Consider the following 18,380-nt stretch of genomic DNA (forward strand, 5'->3'; position numbering starts at 1 on the left):
GTATTCCTCTTGGGCACCATACACATTTTAAGTGAAAATCACCCCGTATCAATAGGATGTGCAGACAAAAATCTGAGAGAAAGGAGTTTTATTTGCTCCCCGACTGCAGGGACGGTCACGCTGTTTACTGACAAGGCTGTGTCAAGTATGAATGGAATTGGATCCATAACAAGAAAAGTTGGAAAAGGCAACAGGGCTACAGCAGACCACAAGATGCAGCCCATTTTGTGCTCCCGCTGGTGCGTGCTGAACATTTCCACCATACGGATTACATCTTCCTACTATCACAAATACCTCCCTTCTTGCACAGTCACGTGGATCATCTCCCTGTTCAGAATTGCATAACCTCTTCATAGCAACTGCAGCAACTGCTTACAGGAAAAATTGTAAAAGAAAATATTTAGCATATTCTAACCATCTTTAAACTTAAGCATGGGAGTTTCATGTGGTTTCTAGGCCTTTCTTTGCTATGAAAAGTCCAGAGACCTCAAGAAGCATCTGGAAACAACAAAGTGAGGCTAAGAGCATAGGATGGAGCAGGCAGCTTGCCACGCACTGCAGTTTGGAAGCTTCCTAGAAATGTAAGGAGTTCCTAGGAACATCTGCACGATGGAGAACACCACAACACAGGAATTCACACGAGGCGCTTTGCTTTTTAGGCTACAGAATCTCCTCAAGATGTTCTATTGGTATTGCATGGGCTTTGACTATTAACAAATTTTTGATTAACACAAAAATGCAAATTAAAAGCAAAACTTTGCTTCATTTCGTTAATATTCAAACTAAATACAAAAAGGGGTATGGAAACGTACTAGAGGTAGACCTGATCCAAAAAAGCCCCGGCATGTTCTTAAGGAAGAAAATTTACAAATACGGAGAAAAAAATATCCATAGGATGAACACAGAGGGTGAAGTCCTGTTTTAGTTAGACTACATAAAATTCAATATAGGGAACATACATGTACTAAATAACTCTACCAGGCAGCTGTCGAAGAAGCAACAGCATTCTCTGTTGACTGTTATATAAAACATGTCTTTGCTTATCTTCCCTTTAAACAATAAAGAAGTCACTCTTTCCCCCCCACCCGAGTAACTCCTAATTTCAACTTGCTACTTGAATGCAATAACATATCTGGAATATAAAGCCCTGATCTTGAAAACAACTGCCAGCCAGATCAAACACAGAACCTCCATTAAAACCATGGTTTGGAGAAGTACTCCATCAGTGTATATGCAATTCCTATAAATGCAACTGCTCTCCCGGATAAGGATAAAATTAATTCATGCTTAAAGTTTAGATTTTTAACTCCTTTTCTGAGCTGCAGGCAATGCTTAAGCTGTGCTGAAGTCAGTGCAACCTGAGCCAGGCTTTCAGGTTGCATCTTGTTCAGGACCAAAGCTTCCACCATCAGAAGGTCACTTTTGTTTAGTCTCCCATGAACTCACACCCTTAGCTTGGCCATTGCTGAGTACCTCCCAGAAGCTGTATCAAAACACATTAAGTCTCCTCAGGTGAGTGGCTCCTATAGCAAAATAAAATCCCTGAAGTGTGATTAAGTGCAGTTTACTACTTTTGTGAGGATTACTCTTCAACTTTGATGCAATCTCACTTAAAAAGAAGCACTCAGCAATAGGTTACCTCGGAGGAGCGTTGCACGCAGGAGTGAAGGACACCACTCATGATCTCCATTCACTTAAAGTCCTTATGAGCATCTATCTCCAAGGATTTCCCTGACAAATGAAGCTCGAAAAAAAAATACATAGTTTGCGTAAACTATGAAATCAAACTTGTGACAGCAGGTCACCTACTCTGCACACAAAACCAAGCTGACGTGTATTCATTTTTGTCCTTTAGGCTCTCAGTACACTTTGAAGTAGTTTCTGGGCAACTGTAAGATCACAAAATCAATTTCTGTCTCTTTGCTGCTCTGGTTCATCTACTTCCCCTTGGTATCATCCTCAAATAGGATGTTTCTGGTGAGCAAGTAACATATCCGGGCTTCAGAGAGTTTGTTTACATCTTCCTGACATAGTGACAGATTAAACTTTCTCTGAAAACTTACAGCTGTTCTGAAACCCCTGAACATAGCTGGTCTAATTCCCTTGAAACAAGTTGTTATTCTGGTGACTTATTTATTTAGAAATACTTATCATGCTTACTTATGTTTGCTTAGGAACACTAACCAACCAGCTGACGGCTGTGTTGGTTTCAGGTCTCACCTAAGCCAGCACTGATCTGAACCACTATCATGACTACTCCCAAATCCAATGCCACCTTCTACTAAACACTGAGCTCAACAAATCTTCTCTAAGGAGGTAAATTCACTTTAAAAGTATGGTTATCGGCAAATACACAGACATTCACCTATCCTGCTTATTTTTAACGTATGTCAGTAACAAATTTTCAAGGATAGACCAGAAGCTATCTTCTCTTGTAAAGAATGTTTCCAAATCTATATACTACTCATATTACTTCCAACATGAATTCCACCCTTTCCTTGCATCTAGCCATTGCCTGTGAAAACCACAGCTATGCTGCAATGTTAAAAAGCCTGTGAAATCCCCAAACACATAAGGGAATAAGTGTTCTTGCCATTTATAGAACAAACCCACTCATCTGTTCCTACAGGTGGCTCGGGGGATATTTGAAGTGATAATGAGATGGAAAAGCAAACCCTTCAGGAGAACTTCAGTAAGGCTTTACCCTGACAGAATCCCCAAGAAGAGGATTTTCATCTAGATATTTTGTGAATTCCAGCTGACACAAGACTGTTCATGCTTGAGCATGTTTAGCTACACAATAAAAGCAAAGATGGGTGCAACAGTTAAGTCCCAAATGTTGAACGATTCCTGACAGTCAGACCCAATTCCTTAGGAACAAAACCAAAATGGTATGCCAGAGCTGAAGGGATATGCAGTGGTGTGCCATTCACTCTCTTCTTGCTAAACCAAGAGGTTTAACTATTGCAGGAGATGATGTGGTTTGCCAACTTTGCTTCTTATTTGGGAGGTGCCATCATTCAGAACTTCAGCAGCTCTTCTGGTGGTGCACGTGGTTGATGCTAAAATAGCTCCATTACTATTAGGAAATTGTTTTGGAACTCATCCAAGGAGGTTGGCCCATTTTAGTCCTGAATTAGTGTATTCATGCACTTGTATGTGTACGAGCTGAAGTACACACAATTCTGTCTTTAATGGTACTGGCACTGGAAAACAAGCCCTCAAATACCCTGTGTTCTGAGATGATCAGTGACAGGCACAGAAGGGAGGATAGCCGAGACAGCGAGATGGAAAAGGAAGATTAGGGCAACAGTCAGGAGGGAGGAAGAGGGAGCAGGAGGGAGGGGGACAGAGGGGGAGAGAAATCCCCATGGTAAAACTTCTTCCTGCACTGCCCACGTAGGCTGCTGCGGAAAAGCAGGACTTGTGGTTTTCCAGAAAATTTGTGGGTTATCTGCATGGAAAATATGCTAGATACAAATGAGTACCACAGCTGCAGAAACATCCATTAGGCTTCTTAGGCCAACATCTGTACAAATCTCTCAAGGGGGGAAAAAAAAAAAGCTGTAAAATAGAATGTACAACCTACAACCTACTGACCTAACATGCTGGACAGGAACCGATTCCTATCTGAACTAGTTGGTTTAAATCATGGCTTGCTACGCCCTTTCCTCAGCAGAGGAATTCACATGTTAGGAGGCAGGTGACAGTTTGTAACTGCTCTTCAGGGAACATCATTAACAACCTGAAACTTCAGAAAACCTAGTTTGGAGATCAGCACTTGCCCTTGTTCAACAGCTCTTCATAAATCAGTTGCAATGTCTTGGCCATTACCTGCTAGCCATGATCAATTACGGAAAATATATTACATATGACTGAAATATTCATTATTTGTGAACTCAGAAACAAAGCAGCCAGTTAACTAAAATTTTATTCTGATCACTAGCCTCCAGCTCGAGACCCCCTGTTTCTTTCTTCTGTCACACTGCGGGGTGTTACGCCGTATCTAAACTCGCTTCATGGGGCTTCTCTAGATTGGAAGGTCGTATTTACAAATCTGGCACACACTCCTCGCGCTAAGTGATCTTCCCTGTTATTGGTCCAGAAAAGTACTGAGCTGCAAAACTGAAGGTAGGCAAATCTTTTTTGTGCTGTCAGTAAGAAAAAAAAGTTCATCCAAGAAACTATATGTATTTTTTTCTGTGTTCCTTCCACTGATAGTCCTAGAAAGGACAGTATTTCACGTACCCACCACCCTGAATGATATATGAAGCATCACAGGCAGGTCTTGCAAGACGGTGGAAGATGACTACAATTCTCCGTTTCATATTGCCTTCACTATTCTGCATCTCCTAGAATGAACACACCTTATGAAACAAACTTGGATCTTTTTTCCTTTTCAGGAAGCAAATGGACTTGAATGACTTTTCACTGAAAAAAAAACTGGCCCACAGAGAAGTGGAGCCTGGCCTTTGACACGAGTCACACCGACAAACTCCTTCCCAGGAGCCAAACCGAGCCCGAAAGCCCATAAATCAAGGGACATGCTAGCCTCTTCTGAACCTCCTAAATATAAAGCACACCTCTCCACCCACACATTAAACACAACAAGGATGATTATATAAAGATGATGCTCAGATGAACACTTAAAAACCAGGTCCTTTTAAAATATAACCCTAGCACGGCAAATTCTTCCCACTTCTGTCTTATTTTTCCAATGCTTTGACACATTTCCTGGCTTCCTATTTATGTTGGTGGGAATAACTATGGGCTAGATAGTCTGTTCACAACCTGCCTGCTGGTTTGTATGCAAACCAGCGTGGTAGCAATGCAGCTCTAGAAGCCCAGGCCAAGGCTCTTGCTGGACTGTGTCATGTTGCACCCCTGTGGTTGCTGCAATGAGGGGGTGTGTGAGGCAGTGTGAGTCTGCACCCCCAGGACCACAGCACCTCGGGTACAAACGGCCTGCAGAAAGGACAGCCTGTTGTGCTTCAGGCTCTTGAGCGTTCTGGAAAGGCTGGGGAGGCTCTAACACTGACCAAGATATGAAGTGGACCTCCTCATGCACACAGAAAGCAGTAAAAAGCAGAGCTACTTAGACAGGAAAAAAATATTTGTTCAACTTTTACAGGCCTTGCAATTTTAGAATTTGCCTCTTAAGCATCACAGCTAAAGTACTGTCTGCTTGAAAAATCATTTTCAAAGAGGTGCATTTTTCCAAGGCTGCATTTCACAGGGCAGCAACCATCATAAAATCCCTTTCTCCATAGCATCAGTATGCATAGGAACCACAAGAATGTTTTGTCAGTTATATTTCTCTTACATTGTATACTTGCAGAACAGCAAAACATGATTTTCATCAGCTGAGATTAATACTCTAATACTACAAATATGTGCCTGTGCACTTAATTTGAGGCACACAATTTATATCTAGCTTAGTTATGTGAGCAGTGTTTGAAGGAACAGGGATGAAATGTGTATGCAAACATCACTTGGGATTGCATTGTGTTGTTACTTGAACCTACCTTTTCCTTGATATTTGCAGGAGAACTGGTTTCTGCCATCTCTCTTCTGATAAGACTATTGCCTGTGAAAGGAGGAAAAATTAAAAAGGATCAATGTGAAGCTTTTAATTCCGACCTGTCAAAGTGCTGCACCCCATAAGGACTAACACATGTGCTTACAAGTAGACATTAGAGACACATGAAAAGCACAGGATAAGAACAGGTCTTACTGTTTCCTGCACAGCAGTGCTCAATCTCATCAAAAAATCCAAACAGCCTGATCTCATGTCCTTCTCAGATAAGTTCTAAAAAACACACTTTTACAGATGTTTCTTCACGTTTCTCCCAGCCACATCTCTTGGACCCTGTTCATTATTACTTGGTGGGATCCTTCAGGCTTTAAAAGTGAACAATGTTTAGGTGACCTCAACAGCTCCTGCTTTCTCATTCAGGAGCAATCTTAATTTAGGCCAGAATTTTTTTCTGAAGATGCAGTCCTAAAAAGCAATTAAAACTGCAAGGGCGTACGGTGAACAAGTGCTGCTTTGGTATTTCCAAAGCTAAATGAGAGGATTTAGTCATGCAGCTCCTATTGGAAGCTGACAGGGTCTGTACAGTTAAGTCTCCAAGTCTGCTCTGAAAACTTGGGCACATGTGTGGAATTTGCATGAGATTAAGAAACTTTGCTATATGCTTTTGTTTACACATAACTGCAAATAGAGACACTGTATCACATGATGAAGAGTTAACCCAAACTAGGGAATCCAGCTGCCTGATCCTGCTTCCAACAGTCAAACACACTCCATAGTTCACTTAAAAAAAAGAAAATCACACACTTAAACAATAAAGACTTAATCAGATGGAAGAAAAGCTCAGCTTGCTCACCCAATTTCTTCACTACACACTGGAGATTCAGTGGTAAAGAAATGAGAAGGAAATCTTCGTTCTTTCTAACTTTTGAACCAGAAACACCTGCTCCTTTCTCCTTGTTGAGCTCTTTGCAATATTTTCTGATATGTGAAAGATCCCACAACTATTCTAAATCTCTCTTAATACACCTAAACAATTCCTCCTCAAACTCCTGCTTTGAAACACAGCACTTGAGCGGAATTCAAATTCCAGAAATTAAAAGCTTCTACCAGAGTATTCATTGCTGGCATTTAAACTTGTTACTCTTTTCTGTATGCATGTGTTTTCTGCTTAAAAAGACTAAATTCCAGGAAACACATTTGCCAATACAACAAAACTTTGTGTGCTTCAGCCTTAATCAAGGATGAAAGGACTCAAACGAGCTTGTCAAACCCACCCAATGGCTAAAAACAGACTTGAAAAATGTTTGGAGAGAACAGGCAAGAAGATCACATGGAATATGAGGTCAAGACAAGCATAATTCCAATATTTAATGTGTAAAATTAAACTAAAGTGTTGAGAAATGCCTGCTGTTTGTAGGCCGGGCACACCATCTGGGGAGACTTCCTGTCTTTTGCTCTATTTCTTGCACCACACAAGCACAGAACCCAAGATCACAGTAAGGCCATCAAATTTCCCTTGCAGACAGCAAAACCTACTCCTAAATGATTGCCCGACTGCTTTTCCCCTAGCTACAGCCAGACCATGCTGGACTGAAATCTTTTTCTATTTTTAATGGATAGCCACACGTTAAGGAACGGTTATTTGGCCAGATCACTACTACCATGCAGGAGCTTTACCAATGCCAAAGACTATTGAATGCAAGCTTGCCACTGACTGAAATGCATCCAGCATTTAAGCTGATTCGCACTTTATTTAAAAGTTCTCAGGGAAAAAAAAAAAAAAAACAGTTTTTGAAAAAATGAACCAGCACACCCCACAGAAACCCAGTACCATAAGAATTATAACTAAGCCTCTTCTGGTCCTAAAAATTTGTTAATCCACAAAAGGACCAAACAAAAACAGACCAAAACAACAAACACACATAGACACACACACACACACACACACACTCACTCCACAAAGGGATGAAGAAAAGATTTACCAACTCTGATTTGCAGACTGTGTCTTTTTTCTTTTTTAAACCAAAGCTATAAAATTTAGAATTGCATCTAGCATCAAGCAAATCAATTGCATGAATTTTGTTTACCCTCTCTTAAAACAAACAGGATCTCTCTACTTATGCTACTTCAAGGATATTAGCCAAATAATGCTTCTAGTTTAAATTTGCTAATTAAACCATACGAGAACACTTAGCCAAATTTGCTCTTTGTAGCAATGCTCTGATTTAATCGAAAATCAGACACCAAAACTTCATACAGTGCCTTGCCAGATGGGATTTGGATCTCTCCTGTGCCGTATGTGCCAGGTATTGCTATGATGAGTCTCTTCCAGCGCTCAACGTGGTACTGATTCAGCTGACCTGCAACCACAAGCTCTTTCAGGACGACTTGGCAAAACGTCACCAAACTGACAGCCTCACTGCAGAGCAACTCACCGGGCTGCTCTCTCTTCCTTAACCCCCCTTTCTTGAGCTCAGACGAAGAGGACAGTGGCTTTTGCAAAGGGGCTCATTCTTCTCAACCTCAGACTCTTCATTAATAGGTACATTACAAGCCAGTTGTCAAAATGAAGATGCTAAGGTAGCTGTTTTCACCTTCCCCAGTTGAAACAACTTGCATAAAACACTTGCTCATGTATGGAATTCAGTTCAGCACTGCTTGTTACATAAGTAAAATACCAATAATAAATAAAAAGAAAAATGTCAGTAATAGTTTAAAAAAAAAACTCTCTGTGGCTGTAATTTAAAGCTAATCATGTTAGTTTTCTCTTTGTAGCACAAATTGATTCATTTAATTGCTATTTTTATCCTGCAATTAAAAATATATCCTGCAATTATTTTTTAAATACCTGAATTGAAAATATGCTCCATTTCTAATTCTGTGAAGAAAGACTATAGCATATGAATAATTTGAGGCATAGGAATTGTCCCGGTGAAGTTTAAAAACTTTTGCTGCAAATTTGGATCTAAATTTTAAAGTGCAACACTCTGAACCCTAACTCTCAAGAGAGGCTTCTTCGTACCTGAGCTGTCTCACAGATTGCAGGGACTCTGCATGTGGAACAGGAACGGCAGGGTAGGACCCTCAATTGAGACCTAAAGCTAGAACAGGGCATTCCTTCGGGTCAATAACTGCACACATGCACGGAAGAGACCTGGAGAAAGACCTTTTCCAAAGAATTTTCTGAAGTGGCTAAGATTTCTGTTAACACAAGGGTACAGTTTGTGATGCACAAAACATTGCATGGAAGGTTCTCAGCTTCAATGTCAGCTTAAACGCTTTGCCACTCTGTCCACGTCTCTTGCCTGTGCTTGTACTTCTCAAATATCACTGCATATCATACGAAGAGGACATTAAAAAGGAATGAAAGATAAAAGGAATACCATAATCTCCGATACAAGTTTCCAAACATATTTCCTGGAACAGGAAATCACTCTCAATTGCTTGCCATATCCTGCTCCTAAATATGGAGAACAGGGCATTACTTTGATACCCAGGACATACTTCCAAATGGCATGGTATATATTGCCTTTCAAAACAGAGCATTTCAGCAAAATGAAAAGAGAAAACACAGGAGACTTGCTCCAAGGAAATGCTGGAGGGCAGACAGTCTAAGTCTGGCAGTTCTTTACTCTTTCTCTTCCCCTACCAAACCAAGAACCTGAAAACAACTCCCTGCAGGTTAAAGCTAAGGCCAGGCTTTGACTTGGCATTAGCTGGGGTAGCCAGCATGCTGGCACGCTTTCTCTCCTGCTGCCTGTGCTGCACACAGCAAGGGCCAATAGGGCAGAAAGCTAGCTAAAACCTTAAATCACTGCAGCAAAATATGCCAGCACTCACCTGGCACAGGTGAATAAATGTGTGGCTGCTGGCCCAGCCTCTACAACAGTTTTCCTTCTGCGCCTTCACACAGCGATAAAATCCCAGGGCTGCTGCACTCAGCCTCCAAAGAACTCCTGGTGCCGCTTTCTGGGCCGCGTGGCTCACGGAGCATTTCCAGCTAGACAGGTCTTGGGGCAAAGCTGCCAAACTCTTCATCTTGTGCCGGGTTTTGCATGGGTGGCATCGCCTGCATCTCCAACAGCAGACATCCGCAAGAGCGAGACTGTGCCTTGCACTGCCACAAAACCTGGCAATTCGCACCAGGTAGCATTTAAATGTCAGCCTTAGGAATTGCATCAGAAAGAAGAAACATCCTCTCCAGTAAAAAATTTTCCTCTTCAAATACTGAGGGGGGAAAAACTGAAGCTTAGAGAAGTGCAAATGTTGCCTGGCAGCTATGATCTGGGAAAGCACTCCAGCAAGAAGCTCTGCTGGAGAGGAGCAGATGGTGACAGCCACTCCACTGGTTTTGCTCTCTGCAGATACAGCTTCTCTTTGGCAGCATTCCACAGGGAAGAGCACAGGACAATCCTGTGCTGGAGGGGGTGCTCATCTATAGGTTATGGTCAAGGAACCTCTTGCACTCCTAAAACGACACGCTTCCTCCTCTGCCCTATGCAACGTTTTCAAAGCTGCCCCCTGAACAACAGGGACCCCAGGTGCAATCGCCTTGACCCAGGTTCTGAGGTCCTCACCTGCTCCTGCAGTTGCCTGATGCACCTCATGCCAACCCGGTACTTCCTTTCCCCGGGCTCATTTCTCCCAGCTGGGCTGTGACTAACTTTTCCAGCTTCCACAAAACAACCAAAAAAAGCCTCCACCACGTTTTTATTGCACTGCTGTCTTCCCTTTCACAAAGGAGGGGATCCTACAATGGGGCTTTGAACGACAATACAGCAGCACCGTGAGGCAAGTAAATACGCGATACACGACCCTACTGCTGATAAACTTACCAGCCCTCCCGAGTGCGACTATAAACACTCGGGGTGCAGTCACTGAGGAAGCTTTCACTCCTAACAGAGCAACAGGAGTTCACAATTTTGTCACTCAAATATGTTCATAAAGTAGAACAATGGAGGACTGTGAAATAGGTATAATATCATAGAATGCTTAAGGTTGGAAGGGACCTCTAGAGATCATCTAGTCCAACCCTCTGCACATGCAGGGTCACCTAGAGCACATGGCACAGGACTGCGTCCAAGCAGGTTTGGAAGATCTCCAGAGAAGGAGACTCCACAACCTCTCTGGGCAGCCTGTTCCAGTGCTCTGGCACCCTCACTGTCAAGAAATGTTTCCTGAAGTTCCTGTGGAACTTTTGGTGCTTCAGTTTCTGGCCATTTCCTCTAGTCCTATCAGTGGCCACCAGTGAAAAGAGACCAGCACCATCCTCCTCACTGCCTCCCTTGAGGTACTTCTAGACACTGCTCAGGTCCCCTCTCAGCCTTCTCTTCTCCAGCTGAACAGGCCCAGCTCCCTCAGCCTCTCCTCATAGGGCAGATGTTCCAGGCCCCTGATCATCCTTGTGGCCCTGCGCTGGACTCTCTCCAGCAGCTCCACATCCCTCTTGTCCTGTGGAGCCCAGAACTGGACACAATACTCCAGATGATTCTATGTGGCCTCACCAGGGCTGAGTAGATATATACTTAAGGATCGTTTACTCATTTCCAAGTAGTTCAGTCAAAATCTGCTAGGAAAGCAACGTGCAAGCTACAGGGGAACAAAGCAGTCAGTGCTTCAGAGCCAGCTTCAAAGCAATCGCGGCTTCAGAGGCAAATTCAAACGGAAGATTTGGATTCTATGAATATAATGAGATGGCAGCAGCCTGCAGTACGTTCTTAGCTTCTGCATAGCAACTTCCTCTACCAAACTGGATTTCATTTTTAAATGGGATTACTATCTATCCCACGTGTATTATATTACACTGTCTTGTCTGCAGCCTTCCACATGCCTGAGGTGAAGACAAAACCAGCAGAATTGGAGACACGCGTCCTTCATTCCACGCTGGGCTTTCACTGATGCAGCCTTACAGAAATGTTACCAGAGAATCACAGAGGAGCGCTGGGACAACACAGTGCATCAGAAAACATAATATTTTTGTGTCATAAGTGCTGAACAGAGTAGAAGAGAGTGCAACCTCAAAATTAAAATATTTCCAACAGGATTTATGCCAGTCTTCACTCAGATATTATTTAAATAGCTGGAAATTTTTCCCTCGCAGGTTAAAGGGCAAACATTAGTGTGTATGTGACTAATATTTATAAATCCTTGGTGCCCAAGGTCGTGCTTGATGGCACGAGTTAGAGACTATCTCCATTTATCTAAAAAAATTCAAAAGCTTTTGTCCCCATATCAAATTTTGTTGTGCCCAAAGCCCTGCCGTCATGGTTGTGAAATGATTTCAGATAACATGAGACTTGGACACTCATCTTTGCTATCTCAAGATAATTATTTTTTGTTTGCTATAATGCTGTGTTTTAAGATAAACACAGTAATTAAAAAATGAATGCATAACATCAGTGTCAAGAGCATCTAGGATACATTTAATAAGTGCCCTCCCAGCTGCCCTTTAAGCTTGCCGTGTCATTCCAAAGGAACACATCCAGTACAATAGCAGAAAGTGTAATTAATATAGAGCTACCGATTTTTCAACTAGTTTTGTCTTGCACTTTTCTAAAGGGTCATAGGCAGAAATTGTATATACACCATCCTTTTCTATTTCCTGGTTTTCATAACTTTGAAATTAATCACGGCTGCCTGGTAGGTGCCACTGAATAAGTTAAATGGTATCTGGGGTCTTTAGTATCCTTTCATTTCAATATAATTATTTTATTTGTACATAAAATGTATATTTATTTTTAAAAGTATATAAGCACAGACACACACGTACATTCAGAGGATTTTCCCTTTTGCAGGGTGCAGCCCTGCTGCTCTCTCCTGGCCACGCTCATCTCGGACACAGAGCAGAGCAGGTGCCTGCGCGTTCTCCCTTCTGCTTCACAAACGCAGCCCGATTCCTTGGTGGGCATCACACAGGACAGGGAGCTGCCTGGAAGCCACCTGCTGCAGAGCTGCCAACTGCCTGCTGGAAATGTGTATAGAACCAGGCAGACAGTTTAAGTCTGGACTCACATAGAAAAGAGGTTTATGCTCCCCCACTGCCTGTCACCTCCACCTTGGAAAAAGAAAAAGATCCCTGAAACAACTGATACTAAACTGAGAGAAAAACAGACGTCTCGGGGGCATTACAGCCTTACAGAGGGCTCGAAAATAAAGACGTTGGAAGAAGTTATATTTACAACATCACCAAGTCCATACCTGAGAAACTATAAAACTACCTGCCAGAACAAGCAAAGCAGCAGAGAAGAAGGACAGGCCCTAGCACCCGAGTAGGCTTCCTAAGAAACTCATCTCTCATCCTTCTCAGATGTCTGCCAAGGACAGGAATGGTTCTAAGCAGGCACCACAGTCAAATCATGATGTCCAACCTGCACAGCACCAAAACAGTTACGTGTCAGTGAGTGTTGTGCCTGGACCCGGTCTTCTCCTGCCTGGTGTCTGACCTTGCCGAGCACGTCCTGAGCGCGGAGGGTGCTACCAACACCATGCAGGGAGCACCAGAGCTTCCCCTCTCCTCACACCACCTTTCTCAGCTCCTCCTCAGCCCTGGAGCAAAGCCAGGCTTCTACCTGGAGGGCCTCACAGGGCTCTGTGGCTTCATGCTGAGGAGCACGTGGTACGTGGAATGGATCCTCATGTCCCTCATGCTGCTGAGACTGCGTAACAGATACCACTAGTGTAATCCCAGAGACACGGCACTAGGAGAACCTGCTGACCATCCTCTGCAGAATATCCTTTGAGCTGAGAATGATCCAAAATCCCCCACCTGAGTAAGAGGAATCACACCTCAAGACCACCCAAACAAATGTGTAAGTTTGGGCACTTTCAGAATCAGCCAGCATACAGCAAATACAACGTGAGTGGCACTACGCTACAGTGAAATCAATCCCGTGGCTTCTGGTCACAAGGCAGAAAGTTCATGAGAATAGCTCAACCCAGAAGCAAAATATGCACTTGCATTCACAATAAAAATAAGTATTACCGATAAATGTTAGCAATAAAAAGGATAAAAAGTGGTATAATTTTGTTGATCTTTCTTGTACTTCTGAGCAATTAGTACAAGAAGAAATTTGGCCTCACATACATTTACTGAGATGTCAAGCACTGGAAAGCACTTTTTGTTTCACCAATGCTTCAGGCTAACTTCTAAAGCAAACTCTACCATCTCCTTGCATTTTTCCACTGCAAAATAGGGATGTCTGCTCACTGGATTTGTAAGACACACACACACACACACACACACAAAAAAAAAAAAAAAACAACAACAACAACAACAAAAAAACACTCACCATGTAAAATACCTGAATCCCAAAGGCCACTTCTGCATTAACGAGTGCTCAGCTGATACTCTGTAACTGCTGAGATGGACGCGCACACACGCATACTTAGGGATGCTACTTCCACCCAGCTATGGATCACAGGGATGAAAGTGTCACGGAACAAATTCACATGGGTACCCAGTATTTTACTGCATGCCAGAGAGCCATCCCATCACTAACACTCACTGGAAGCTTTGCAGTCTCTCTGTCTGGTTACCTTCTTACTGGAAGAAACTTGGTTTTTCTTCTAATGGTGTACGCATATATTCCATAGCTACATACAGGTTATTACACCATGTGTCATCTTCTGTACTTATATAGTAAACTTCAATGCGGTATAAAACTCTCCTTTTGATGGATATTTTTCTCCAACCATAAAAAGGAGATCTTTTATTCACAACCTTATATTCTACATCTGAGCTTTGCAAATATACATGATACTAATACTCAAACAGGCTAATTTTCTGTGGCTTTTTCGTATCTCTAAGTGCAGAGGATGGCTGTCACTTTCTCTGTAGTGGCAACGAGTTTGGGGTGAGTGACCTCTGCATGTTAGGCTGCAACAAGCACAAGGGGCTGTAACAAGGCCACAGCAACAGGCCGGTAACACAGTCCTTGCACCTCTGAGCTTCCCACGCCTGGGCACTTTCTCCTCTCTATTACTTTAATTGCACTGATTGTGTTTCAATTTAAGTGGTTCTAATGATTTTACCGATTAAAAAAAAAAATCTATGCCATACAATCAACAAAAACACAGGTACCTTCAAGACAGTCCCTGTCTTTGTTCAAAAACAATGGTAAGGATGGTGAAATGTCCAAACTTCATAAACTCATTAAATATCCTGTTATAGAACACCAAGCTAGGCATTTGCTAAATAACGGACACTAAAAGAATAGCTAGCCCTGAAATTTTAAGAACACATTCTAGTCAGATCAGTCATAATTCAGTGGATAGAAAAAAAAAAATGGAGATAGTTACCACACTTTATGAATTAATCAATTTTAAAAAATAAAGCAAGCACAATTACTTTAAAAATAAATCACATTTTTTAACACTGAAAAACAACTCTCAAAGCACATACAACACTGTAACGTTTACCAAACAAAAACTGAGAATTCAGATCCTAAGAACACCTTGATTTCTGGAATGAAGTCTTTGCTACATGGTACTGGGCCTTTCAACATACAGACATTGACACAATCTAAAAGCTCTTAGATAACAGTCAAGAAAAGTCAGGGCTGTTTGCAGGAGGACAAAAGGAATCTGAAGCGATCAGCTCCCCTTTCAGTTCTTTACAATTTGCACTACATAGCTTATCTGCACTTCTTGTTCATTTGGGTTTGGATTTTTGCTTGCCCCCCATTAGCTATCAAGAATAGCCATTGAAAGGACGGGGGTAGTGGAATGTAAGTTTAGTTCAAAACTGAGGCGATAGTGCTTTCCCATGCTCTTTTTGGCCTCCATCACCTTTTGTGGAGGAAGAAACAGTCGCCAACGGAGCTGAAACTACACCACACTGCAAAGCTATGATAAACCAAAAAAAAGAAAAGCAAAAGACAGAAAAAGCTAAGCTGCAATAAGCTGGGAAGCCTACTAACACTTTGTGTGTGTTTGTTTCAGAGCAGGAAAGTATCAATCCTTTGAAATCACTGAAACTGTTTCAAAGAATGGCGAGTCCACCCTACAAATGTTTATTTAACCAAAGTGAAGCAGTTTCAATGAAAAACTAAGAAAACTCACCTCAGGCCTCCAGTGGCAGGGAAATATCTCCAGCATGCAGACACCAAAGCGCCTGTTCTATATCAGTTTCTTGCCCTGTAGAAGCCAGGTTGAGCACCTGGGCTGCTCTCAGAAGTAGGAAGGAGAAGGGGAGTTTCTCTAATCATTTTTCATCTTACTCTCAAAACATACCAAATTAAATAGCTTCCTAGAATCAGTCAAGAGCCAGTAAAGGTATTTCCCCACTCCAGGGGTTCCAAACCAAGAGCCGCAGTGCCGCTCCATCAATACCACAGAGGTCAGTGACTGCTCAGGATAAAGCAGCAACTCCTGGGGCTCCTGGTGCTGTCACCTCAGGGGCTGTGCCGCTGCGCTCCTTCCATCGCTGCCATCCTAGGGGAGCATCTGAAGAGTCCAGCTCTGTGACTCAGCGTAAAGGGAAAGCGACTGAAGTTCCTGGGGTTACTATGTGCATCTCACCAGCAAAGCCAAGCACTGTTCAGAATTACTGGACACAGCTACATGGACAATAAATATGGTCCTCTCTGCTACACAGGAAGGAGTGATGGATTCGATTTAGAAAGAGTATTTCCCTTAATATTTCAGAGAGAACGAGAGCGAGAAAACTTACTTTGCACAGCAGCACTTGCCAAAATAAACATGAGTCTTGCTCTTCCCCAAGCATCTGAAGGAATCTTGCCAAATATGCTGATAAAGAGCAGGGACATATTAAAATATAATCTACCAAAATTACAGACTTTCATGAACTGCCTGAAAAACCCCTAAAAGTTAATTTTCAGTTTCTACAAACAGGGCATTATCTTTTAAGTTGTTCTTGGCAGCTGCTCAAGCTATTAAAAATCATTTACATTGGCTCTGATTTTAGTTTAGAATGGCACGCCAAGAGAGTATACGAATCTGTTTCTGCAGTTCCCCAAATGTGGGCTGCTAGAAGAGCATGGTATGGGAACGATAATGCCAAATCATCTAATGCAATAGGATTATCTAATGCAATACTCAATCACAGTAGTTTCTATACCAAATAAGAATAGAGGATATTTTGCCTCACTCACAGTGGTTTGTCTACCAAGTAAGAACAGAGGGGTAAAAGTGAATGTCAGGAAAGGGTAAAATTTACAGTTGTTTTAGATATTCAGTAATATAATTATCAAAATGCATCAAGTTAAGCTTGATGCATTAACTGCTACCAGAACCTTATAGTAAATTCCTATAATCCTCAGAATAAGTCATAAACTCAGGGAAGAGGTACTTGCATTTCTGCCTTCATTTTCTTAGGTGTGGAGGGTCTGCACTGCCCTTCCTCTCTCTCCACATCTCTTTGAAAGCACAACTTACCAGTTAGATGTGCAGGGCAGATTCCCAGCAAACACAAGCAGAAGCAGCTCCTTGGAATTCAAGGAGCTGTGGGGATTTACAGCAGGCAGCACAGCAGAGCTGGAGGAAATGCCAAGGAACCTGCAGGCAGCAGCACTTAGAGCACAGTTGCCAGAGCCACCCTGGCTGAGCCTGCAAGGAAGCCCTGTGCTCATAACAACTGCCATGTTTATGGCTAAATTTTGGGAATGAAAGAACTTTAAAAAATTCTGGAAGTACCTCGTGGAGTAAAAGAGGTTGGATGAATACTGATAAAGCCAGATACTCAACTAGAAGCAAGAAAGTCCTAAAGAAGTCTGATGTAGCTAGGCCTCAGGCAACTAAAATGTGTTCAAATATGTAAACATATTTCAAGAGTTGGGGAGATTATGCATGTGCTTAAAGGTAAGTACGTACTCGATTTAAATGTGCTAGAGTAGTTTAGTACCTTGCAAAACTGAGCACTGAAGTTAAATCAGCCTTTCATTTTCTGAGTCACCCATATAGGTTCTTTCAGAGAGATGCAAGTTTTTCCTTTTAAGTGAAATAGATACATATATTAAGAAAAACACAAAACATTTCCTAGGCATTCCTCTATTAAAATGCTCTGATGTATACTCATGATAAACGGATGCAGGCCCGGCATTGTACCAAAGCTCAATATCCACAGAGTCACAAAATATGCTAAATCCCTAGATTTAAAACAAATGCTGGCCCTCCTCTTCCTCCCCCGACCCATCCTCAAGGAAAACCTTGAACTGATTTTCTGTGTTAACGAAAGGTATTCCTGGAAACAGGAACAATAAAGCATTAAACAAGCTAACCTATAATTACTTATTGTTCATTTAGACCTTCAATCTATTTACTCTTAAACATTAAAATAAATTGTTATTACGATATTTACTGACTTCAACCTGCACTTTACAGAAGCACAACATTTATCCTGTGCAGCAGCAAAAGCAGTGTGTTACCCAGGCTCTGCTGTTTGCTACTGCAGGATTTGCATCAGCTGGATTTAGCCCCCCACACCAAATGAACAGACTTTTTGTCTGGGCAACAACGATCCTGACGACTAGCCATGGAAATGAGCACGACGCAAGGACAGCAGATGGACTCATTTTATCAAGACATAAAAAGAAGATGGTTTGTTCTTCCTTTGAGGAAGGCTTCAAAGAAAAGCCTGAAGGTATTTTTCTCCCAGACAGGTAAAACCAGTTTCACTGCACAACACTGAACTGAAATATGAACACAAAAGCATTTCTCAGCTTGGCTGGTTTGGGCCGTTCAGGGGAGGTGATCTTTGGCATGCCACAGTCCTCGAACTCGTAAACACTGTGGCACATTACGAGCCCTTTATTTTGCACTCGGCAAGAAGCAATATTTGAACAACCCTCTGTAGGATAAGTTAACATGCTGTTTGCTCCACAGACTC

General features: G+C 42.2%; 1 protein-coding gene across 2 annotated transcripts in view; it reads right to left on the reverse strand.

The window, feature by feature from the left end:
- SPATS2L (spermatogenesis associated serine rich 2 like) overlaps window positions 1–18,380 on the reverse strand; it is a 71,411-nt gene that overhangs the window by 30,679 nt on the left and 22,352 nt on the right. For both annotated transcript variants that reach the window (XM_088534724.1, XM_088534723.1), the window contains exon 2: window positions 5,526–5,587. In XM_088534724.1, coding sequence (XP_088390850.1) covers window positions 5,526–5,564 — 39 coding nt within the window. In that variant the 5' untranslated portion in view covers window positions 5,565–5,587. The remainder of the gene's footprint in view (window positions 1–5,525; window positions 5,588–18,380) is intronic.

The sequence above is a fragment of the Tinamus guttatus genome, unplaced genomic scaffold (assembly GCF_059628265.1).
Source record: "Tinamus guttatus ecotype Peru unplaced genomic scaffold, ASM5962826v1 Tinamus_guttatus_pri_ptg000592l, whole genome shotgun sequence".
NCBI lineage: Eukaryota > Metazoa > Chordata > Aves > Tinamiformes > Tinamidae > Tinamus > Tinamus guttatus.